This window comes from Gadus macrocephalus, chromosome 15 (assembly GCF_031168955.1).
Source record: "Gadus macrocephalus chromosome 15, ASM3116895v1".
NCBI lineage: Eukaryota > Metazoa > Chordata > Actinopteri > Gadiformes > Gadidae > Gadus > Gadus macrocephalus.
The window spans coordinates 14,206,235-14,214,584 of NC_082396.1; the positions used below are offsets into that span (position 1 = coordinate 14,206,235).

General features: G+C 46.6%; 2 protein-coding genes across 6 annotated transcripts; both read left to right on the plus strand.

Moving 5' to 3' along the window:
* The first annotated feature begins 1,011 nt into the window (after positions 1-1,011).
* LOC132473317 (gastrula zinc finger protein XlCGF49.1-like) lies at positions 1,012-4,043 on the plus strand. Of its 4 annotated transcripts, none has more exons than XM_060073386.1 (4): positions 1,012-1,506; positions 2,420-2,731; positions 2,858-2,921; positions 3,315-4,043. In XM_060073386.1, exons 3-4 carry the CDS (start codon positions 2,909-2,911, stop codon positions 3,992-3,994), a joined length of 693 nt encoding a protein of 230 aa, XP_059929369.1. In that variant the 5' UTR covers positions 1,012-1,506; positions 2,420-2,731; positions 2,858-2,908; the 3' UTR covers positions 3,995-4,043. The 4 variants fall into 4 exon arrangements, with proteins under 4 accessions (XP_059929369.1, XP_059929368.1, XP_059929367.1 ...); XM_060073385.1 differs by having other exon boundaries at positions 1,013-1,506; positions 2,420-2,707; positions 2,855-2,921; XM_060073384.1 differs by having other exon boundaries at positions 1,013-1,506; positions 2,420-2,707.
* A 1,417-nt stretch (positions 4,044-5,460) lies between these two features.
* ikzf5 (IKAROS family zinc finger 5) lies at positions 5,461-8,059 on the plus strand. 2 transcript variants are annotated; one of them, XM_060072796.1, is made up of 4 exons: positions 5,461-5,857; positions 5,993-6,159; positions 6,751-6,924; positions 7,031-8,059. In XM_060072796.1, exons 2-4 carry the CDS (start codon positions 6,021-6,023, stop codon positions 8,026-8,028), a joined length of 1,311 nt encoding a protein of 436 aa, XP_059928779.1. In that variant the 5' UTR covers positions 5,461-5,857; positions 5,993-6,020; the 3' UTR covers positions 8,029-8,059. The 2 variants fall into 2 exon arrangements, with proteins under 2 accessions (XP_059928779.1, XP_059928780.1); XM_060072797.1 differs by having other exon boundaries at positions 5,993-6,153.
* Positions 8,060-8,350: the final 291 nt, after the last annotated feature.

Here is an 8,350-nt window from a genome sequence, read left to right on the forward strand (position 1 = left end):
TAATGTATGCATTCTCCCTATGAAACCTCCCTTCCTCTCTCTGACTGAGAGATATTAAATTGTTGTCATTTGCATTCCCACTCGAGCCACGAAGTCAGATACTCAGGCCAATCGTCTGCCTTCTTTGTTGTGGAGATTCCTTTTACTGTTGCGGCCTTGCTTGCAGACTTGCAGACGTGTTGACTTCCCCCATTTCAGTTTAACTTGGCCCGCAAATCCTAAACTCTCCACGATGGTCACTCCCACTCACGTTTGTTACCTGTGTATTCCCTGGCTACCCACATTGCAAACGTATCCCTAATCTTGTTCTTGTCTCACTGAATGTGTCCTTGGTAACTTGGCGGCCTGTACTTTACCATGATCATGCTCTAACATTAAATGAAATATTTCGCTGGCCGACGTGTCCTAAAATAAGTTTCTCTTCATCAAAATGCCCAAATGATTTACAATGCATTGAATTTTGGTGCTTGATAGGCTTAATGTTGGTTGTTTAATTAATCAAATAACTTAATGAATAGGCCTATGTTTAAATCTATACATTTTCTCCACTTTAACCTCCCCACTGTTAGTAAAAGTTTCAGTTTCCATCATAAAACTGTTGGAGATAGATGATGAGAGGTTCCTTGTCTGCCACATCATAGTTAAAAATAAGGTTGCGTTGTGTATTCGTGTACTATTTGCTATTACAGAAGTAGCCTATATGATATTCCGTTTGCTTGCTACTTTTTGAGCAGGTTTTTGGTTGATTGGGCAGTTTTTAGTTTACAGTTTGGCTGGAAGTTGAAAATGCGATTTGGCAACACATACACAAACGATATGCCATATGAAAGCTGAGACTCAAGGGAGTCCAACGGAATAAGCCTCCTAATTTACCGAGCTTATCTCGATAGATGTGGAGGAATAAGGTCAATAACATAGCCTGTTATTGTCCATGTCCTACAGCCTGTAGGACATGGACATCTACATCCAACATCTACGTCATAAATCCGTTTCAAGGCCCCTAGTACAGAGCGTTGTGATTGGCGAAGTTCGTGTTTGGGGATATAGATACCGGATGTTCTTCAGTGTTTGCATACCATCACAGGTTTTGTTGTTATTACCTTATGTATGTGCTCATAAAGCCTTAATCTTTCAAACCTAGTCCTTCTTGACCTCTTATTTCTTAGAGTATTTGTGGGGTTTTATCCACAACAGAGTAAAATATGTTAATAAACATGAAACCGTGCGGCTCAACTTTGGGAGAACAGCTTTCGTCCATAATGGACGTACTTACGAAAGCATCCGTATCTGAAATTAGCCAGCTGTTCTCGGAAGGCTCGGCTACCCTTCACTTACAAATAACTCTGAGCCTGAAAGAAAACGAGACGCTGAGGACGAAGATGAAGGTGATGAGGAGTGAGCTGTTTACTTTGCGGCTTCAAACAAGACCAAATGCATCGCGTGCAAGTCGTTTGGCCCTGGCTCGAGCCAACATCTGCAAACCAGGGACTACATCAATGGGAAATGGTGAGTTGAGTCCCGGCTGTAATGGGTGGATAAAAGGACGGTCCAAGTGTTCAGGGGGTACTGTTAGTAGTTACAATTTTAGTAATTGGACAAAGTTATAATAATAATGATTCAAAATAAACATTGAATAACTATTTATATCGGAGAAGCAGGCTACCTCACATGGCTAACACATGCCTAAGATAATTTGACGATATGCCAGTTTCCTTTACTATGAATGGTCTTGGTCTTGGTGTATTCTTCATCATCATCATCATCATCATCATCATCATCATCATCATCATCATCATCATCATCATCATCATCATCAGGCCTAAAGCCCCTGAAAGACACAAGGTGGTTGGAAACCCCCCTCTTCTTACACCACCCTTAGATTCTAGGCAGCTTAGATTCGAGGATGACTGCTAGATTGTACCTGTGCTAAAAAGCCTGGTGCTCTTTTGTAAAGCATTGTGACCCGAGCCCTTGTAAAAAACGAGTCAAACTTGAGATTGGAATTTCAAAGATTGAATCAGTCAAGAGCCCAGAAAGGTTTCAAGAAGGATACCACATGAGCTGGTTTTCATTCTCAAACATCAATAAACTCCAAATGTATACATGTTAGCTAATCATCTTGCAGGGATTGAAACGTTGATGCTTGTTATTGTCAAATAGAATAATTGCGCTTGTCTCGCATGTAATGTTGTGCTCAGATCATTTTGCGCTGAGTTTCTTTTTAGTGTCCTCAACCTGGTCAGCCGCTTGTGCTTTGAGTTTAGGGACCAAAACTCAATCTGTTTCTGCAGTACACATATTTAACCCTCTGTGTTACATACAGACATTTAAATAGTTTATTTCACGTGTACAAATACACACTGTCTCCTTATGTGCAAATAATGTATCAAAACAATTACCTTGTCCCCTATCTCTGCAGAAGACTGCGATGACTTTGGAGACCGAAGCACACAGCACGTCACCCCGGAGAGTCTGCATGGGGACGCCCCTGGCTCCTCCCGTATGTCCAGTCACAGAGAGGAGCTGAGGATCCTGAACGTCTACGGAAATGGGGAGGGCCCACTTGCGGTAGACTGCCATGACACCCTCTTCACCATGTCCGAAGTCGAGGCCCTGAGGCCTGAGCTCACTGTCTGCGGATCACAGCGTGGCCAAGAGCCTGGAGTGCGGCGAGCGACTGGTCCGCCTTGAGTAGCTGACTGGGCAGGTTGGAAATCATCTTCTCATTCATGTAACGGATGCTTCCAACTCCAGCACACACCTTAATGATTCAGTGTGTCGTTAGTGGGGATTGACCACTATTCTGTGCAAATTAAAGAATGTCTAATGTGGGTTTCCTTCTTTATTTGGAAAGCAGCAGACCCCAGACCCCATTTTAATCAAGGAGGAAGAGGATATTGGTGGAGGCATGCCACCTGTAGGTTAGTAATACACATTGCATCTATGCAAGCAAGCAAGCCAGCAACGACCTGGATCAACTGAAAATGTACTTGATTCTACCAGCGCTAAAAAGCCTGGTCCTCTTTTGAAAGCGCATCATGACCAGAGCCCTGCTATAACACAAAGAATATCCTTCAAAGGGGGAGACGTAGCAGTGCCTTCTCAGCTGGAGCCTTTGACCCTTGACAACCTCAAGGGGGACAATGAAAAGGCATATTCAACAAATAGAAGCTTTCAAGAAAGATTGTCAAAATCCATCGAATTTAAAAGTGTGTACAAAGGTATCCCTTTGTGCAAATAATGAATGAATACGAATATTATTAATTAATTACTTGAACAAATACAGTACTCTTTCTTTGTTTTCCTCTCTGCAGAAGCCTTTGACGTTGGAGACCGCAGCACACAGCGTGGCGGCACCTCGGATAGTCTGCATGTGGACGCCCCTGACTCCTCCAACATGTCCAGTCACAACGGGCATACCCACACCGACGAGAAACCGTACGGGTGTGGCCAATGCATGAGGAGCTTCAAACTGAAAGGCAACCTGAAGCTCCACATGATGACTCACTCCGGGGAGAAGCCCTACAGGTGTGACCAATGCGTGAAGCGCTTCAGTCAAAAGTTCAACCTGAAGCTCCACATGAGGACTCACTCCGGGGAAAAGCCCTACAGGTGTGACCAATGCGTGAAGTGCTTCACTCAGAGCTGCAAGCTGAAGATCCACATGAGGACTCACTCCGGGGAGAAGCCCTACAGCTGTGACCAATGTGCGAAGCGCTTCAGTCAGAGCTACAACCTGAAGATCCACATGAGGACTCACTCCGGGGAGAAGCCCCACAGGTGTGACCAATGCGTGAAGCGCTTCGACCGGAGCTCCGACCTGAAGTTCCACATGAGGACTCACTCCAGGGAGAAGCCCTGCGTGTGTCTGCAGTGCAATGCCAACTTCAGCAACCAGAGCAAGTTGCGTTTGCACATGCGCAAGCACACGGCAAATGACACGGGGCAACAGGACACTTTGGGTGATACCGCAATCCTGTATTCATTGAAATGACTGCTGTAGGTTTTTTTTTCATCATGATTAAAGACGCTTCACATCACAACTTTTTATTGTCTGTCTGTTTAATTTTATTGTTGTAGTTTTCTGGCATTAAAGGTTCTGGTTGGGATTATCGTTGATTGGGCAGTTTTTCGTCTATAGTTGGGCTGAAAGTTGCCAATCCGATCTGGCAACAAATGCTATCTACACAAACAATATGCGATATGACTCATGAGTCCAACGCTATAAGCGTCATCATTTTGTGAGCTTATTTCGATTAACTAGCAAGACCGTGCAATGCATAAATTGGTGACCGGAATAAAGTACCAATGTCATCAATAAAAGCATTTAAAATCTACATTAAAATAACCAACGTGATACAAATACAAAGAAAATACATCTCTACGGGCGCAGCAATTCTTTTTCGGCCTCACTGAACCCGCTCTACTTTCAAAGCGACGAGGTACTACGACCAAAAGTGGGCGTGCCTCAGTGAAATTCCGCAAGAAAGCTGGGAGAGTTGCAATTTACAACTTGCACGTTCCGGTGTAAGTGCCATATCGGCTCGGCTTCCAGATCGGCTCGGGGTCCGTCGTCTGCTGATTACGTTACACAATATCATTGGCTGTACGCTTGAATGGGCGTACATTGTGATTGGCTGTACGTCGGACAGTTGTGATTGGCTGTTTTGTGCTGTAGCTCTGGCTGTAGTCATAGCAACCACGAGGCAACAGCGAGCACATGTGTGAGCGCAGTAGGTCTATGTCTAGTTTGTGTTGCCAGATTGGGCATATGTCCCGTTTTTCCAGCCTAACGAGATTCAAAGTAGCCAAATCAGGCTGAAAACGTGCCCAATCTGGCAACACGGACGGCTTATTTTAACAGCCAAGATGATTCCGAGGGATGTTTTGTTTTTAGAAGGAAACTATCAGCATACAGATAGGTTGGGAATGGTCTATGTTCAAAATGAAACATCATTACAGGCTCTTTAATTTAAGCCATAAAAAACCTTATTGCTGTAGATAGCGTATTGTGTGACGTAATCAGCAGACGACGGACCCCGAGCCGATCTGGAAGCAGAGCCGATATGGTACTTACACCGGCGTACCATCCAAAAGGATTACATCAGGTTCAACATACTTTTCCAAGTTACTACCAAACAGACACACGCCAGCTTTTCTATATTTTATTTCGAATGTATTCAAATGATTACATTTGCTATTTTATAGTGAGAGCTTCACTTTATTTGTTTCCAACCATTTTAAATTGTTTAATTGGTGTGCCTGTTTACATTGTTTACTCCATTTAGACTTTGCTCTAATCCCTTCACTATATTTAAGCCATTTAGCATTTCTTTACGTCTATGTGGCTTTACTGAAACATATATTCAACCTCACTTTGCACTACAGCATTCACCGTATTTTCTGCAGGAAATTCATAGTGCGTTTTGTCCTCGGAACTTTTCTTTGCGGCCGAATGATCCGGAGGGCGGTGGGGAAGGTTTAACCGGGGGACGTGGAGTGAACTCTGACACCGTGATGTGACTATTGTTTTGATATGGTTTTCGTTACCAAGTATCAGCCGTAACGTTCACTGAAATTATTAATAGCTTCACAAAACATATGTTAATCAATCGAGGAACATAGAGTTAAATCAACCATGAACTGTCATGTGCGAAATCCTTGTTTGTTGACTAACGTTATAAAGGATGCTGTTAGCTGAATGGCTAACGTAGCGGTGTTGACAGCCTACTATGGAGATCAACGTGAAGTGAGGGACAGGGCAGCAGATCGTTGTTTGTCCGGGTTTTCGGTCTCCCTACCTGCGTAGTAAATATTACCACTTTCCAAAAAGTGTTATACTACACGTGCTAAAAGGGTAAGTGTCGATCACAGCGAAACAGTCGGTGTTGATTTGTAACGTTTACTTCTATTCCATAGTACTAATTGCAAGTGACGTGGCTTCTTTTGGTAACCTTACTGAAACAGTTGTACATGATTCACCTCCCTTTAGAACCATACCCGTACACCAAACCATCTCGATGGGTGAAGAAAAGCCGGACACGTTGGATTTTGTGAAAGATTTCCAAGAGTATCTCAGCCAGCAGACTCAACATGTGAACATGATCTCCGGGTCTGTGAGCGGCGTCAAGGAGGTGGACGACGTTCCAGCTGGTAACTGTAAGACCCTGCTTTACATACAGGCTGGACTGTCACTCATCAATATATCGCGTCATGGCAAAAAGATTGGGTTCGGGTTGTTCGGGTTTTTTTGCACAAAAATCCGGCGTATTATTATTCCTTATTCATTATGTACCGTCATTATTTAACAACGTCCTATGGGTCACACGGTGTTCTTATCCGCTACGGGCTTTTGACGATATGGTTCCCTCTGTTGCGCGTCGGGGTAGTTGGCTTGCCCAGGTTGAAACAAAGTTTAAAATGTTTAAATGTTTAGGTAAACGTCTGACTTAAAATGTAGTAGTCTGGAGTCTCTGGACTCTTTGCTGCTTTTGCACCTGTTGTAAATTGTTTTTGGTATCAATGCCTGCCGTACCTATACATTTTGTATCAGCGAAGACACAACCCAAACATGTTTTGAAGTCAAGCGTTGACCAAACATTGACAAACGCAGGCAGGATATTTTATATCCTGTCTTATATATATATTTTTTTTTTTGTCATGATAAAATCACCCCACGGTCTAACCCTGCATATCCCATGTCATTGAAAATGGTCTCTTATTGGCCCACATTTTGTCCTTTGTGTGCAGACTGCGGTCAAAATGGCCTGGACCACCCCTCTACGGATATGTCGCTGGTCGACAGCTCAGGGATACTGGTGGACGGCTTTGAGAGGACGTACGACGGAAAGCTCAAGTGTCGCTACTGCAACTATGCCACTCGAGGAACGGCCCGACTCATCGAGCACATCCGCATTCATACAGGTGATTCGCTTTTCGTGTGCAAACTAGATAATAATATGTTATTCGTTTTGTGTTTGTATGTAAACGGTTGAACTCAACCTTGCGGCTGTGCATCCTCTGTCTTCAGGGGAGAAGCCTCACCGCTGCCACCTGTGCCCGTTTGCCTCCGCCTACGAGCGCCACCTGGAGGCCCATATGCGCTCCCACACGGGGGAGAAGCCCTACAAGTGTGAGCTGTGCTCGTTCCGCTGCAGCGACCGCAGCAACCTGTCCCACCACCGCCGCCGCCGCCACAAGCTGCTGCCCATGAAGGGCGCCCGCTCGCTGGCCCACAAGAAGATGCTCAGTGTGCTGCAGAAGAAGAGCAGCGCGCTGGGCTACGGCCGGCGCCTGCTCATCAACTTCAGCCCCCCTTCCATGGCAGCGCACAAGGCGGACAGCATGAGCGACTTCCCCCACGGACTGCCCCACATACGGCAGGAGGCCTTCGACGACCAGGGCGGGGCGCCCGAGGACAGAAGCTCCAGGGACGACGAGCTCCACCACCACCACCTCCATCAACACCACCAGGATCTGGTCATGGACAACCCCCTGAACCAGCTATCGACGCTGGCCGGTCAGTTGGCCAGCCTTCCGGCGCACGTCCACTCCCAGACAGCCCAGCCCCCCGGGTCGCCCCGGGCCCGGTCTCCGGTGGACGAGAAGCCCTTCCTCGTACAGCAGCCCGACCCCGCCGACACGCCCCCTGCGACGACCTTGGCCAACACGTCGCACGCCTCGTCTCCCACGGCCCCGGACCCCAGGCTCCCCCCTCTCCCTCCGAGCGAGGGCAGCCCCGTGGCGGGGCCGTGCAGCGAGGGCAGCGGCCGCACCAGCACCCCCAGCGTCGGCAACAGCCAGCCCAGCACCCCGGCCCCGGGCCTGCCCGCCGCGCCCCAGGAGCGCGGCGCGCAGCACCACTGCCAACACTGTGACATAGCCTTCCCCGACAACATCCTCTACACCATACACATGGGCTGCCACGGCTACGAGAACGCCTTCCAGTGCAACATCTGTGGCCACAGCTGCATCAACAAGTACGACTTTGCGTGCCACTTTGCCCGGGGGCAGCATAAGCAGCCGTGATGCTTATGAACACCACAAAAAATGAAGAAAAGGATGAGTGTCATATTATTTCAATGATTTCACAGGGACAAATCCCGCCTTGATGTAGCCTAGCCTTTGTTGTGAAATTTGCCGGGTTCTGGAGAGGCTGAGACTGTCAGCTTTGGGTAAGGGTTATTTTATATACGCTCACATGGTATAAGCTTACAATGCGAGGGAATTGTGTGCTATATCCAAGTGACACAGGTTTTAATGATAAACATTCCTTGAGTAATGTCACTCGGTATCAACTATTAGTTAAATAGTGGTTTACCAGGCACCATGTTGGAATCAAGTGCTCAGT

Bases quoted from the DNA above. Each gene is read 5' to 3' on its own strand.
- ikzf5 (XM_060072796.1), top strand. From the start codon at position 6,021: ATGGGTGAAGAAAAGCCGGACACGTTGGATTTTGTGAAAGATTTCCAA. The intron at 6,160-6,750 runs GTAAGACCCTGC...CTTTGTGTGCAG, and splicing joins CGACGTTCCAGCTGGTAACT to ACTGCGGTCAAAATGGCCTG. The intron at 6,925-7,030 runs GTGATTCGCTTT...CTCTGTCTTCAG, and splicing joins GCACATCCGCATTCATACAG to GGGAGAAGCCTCACCGCTGC.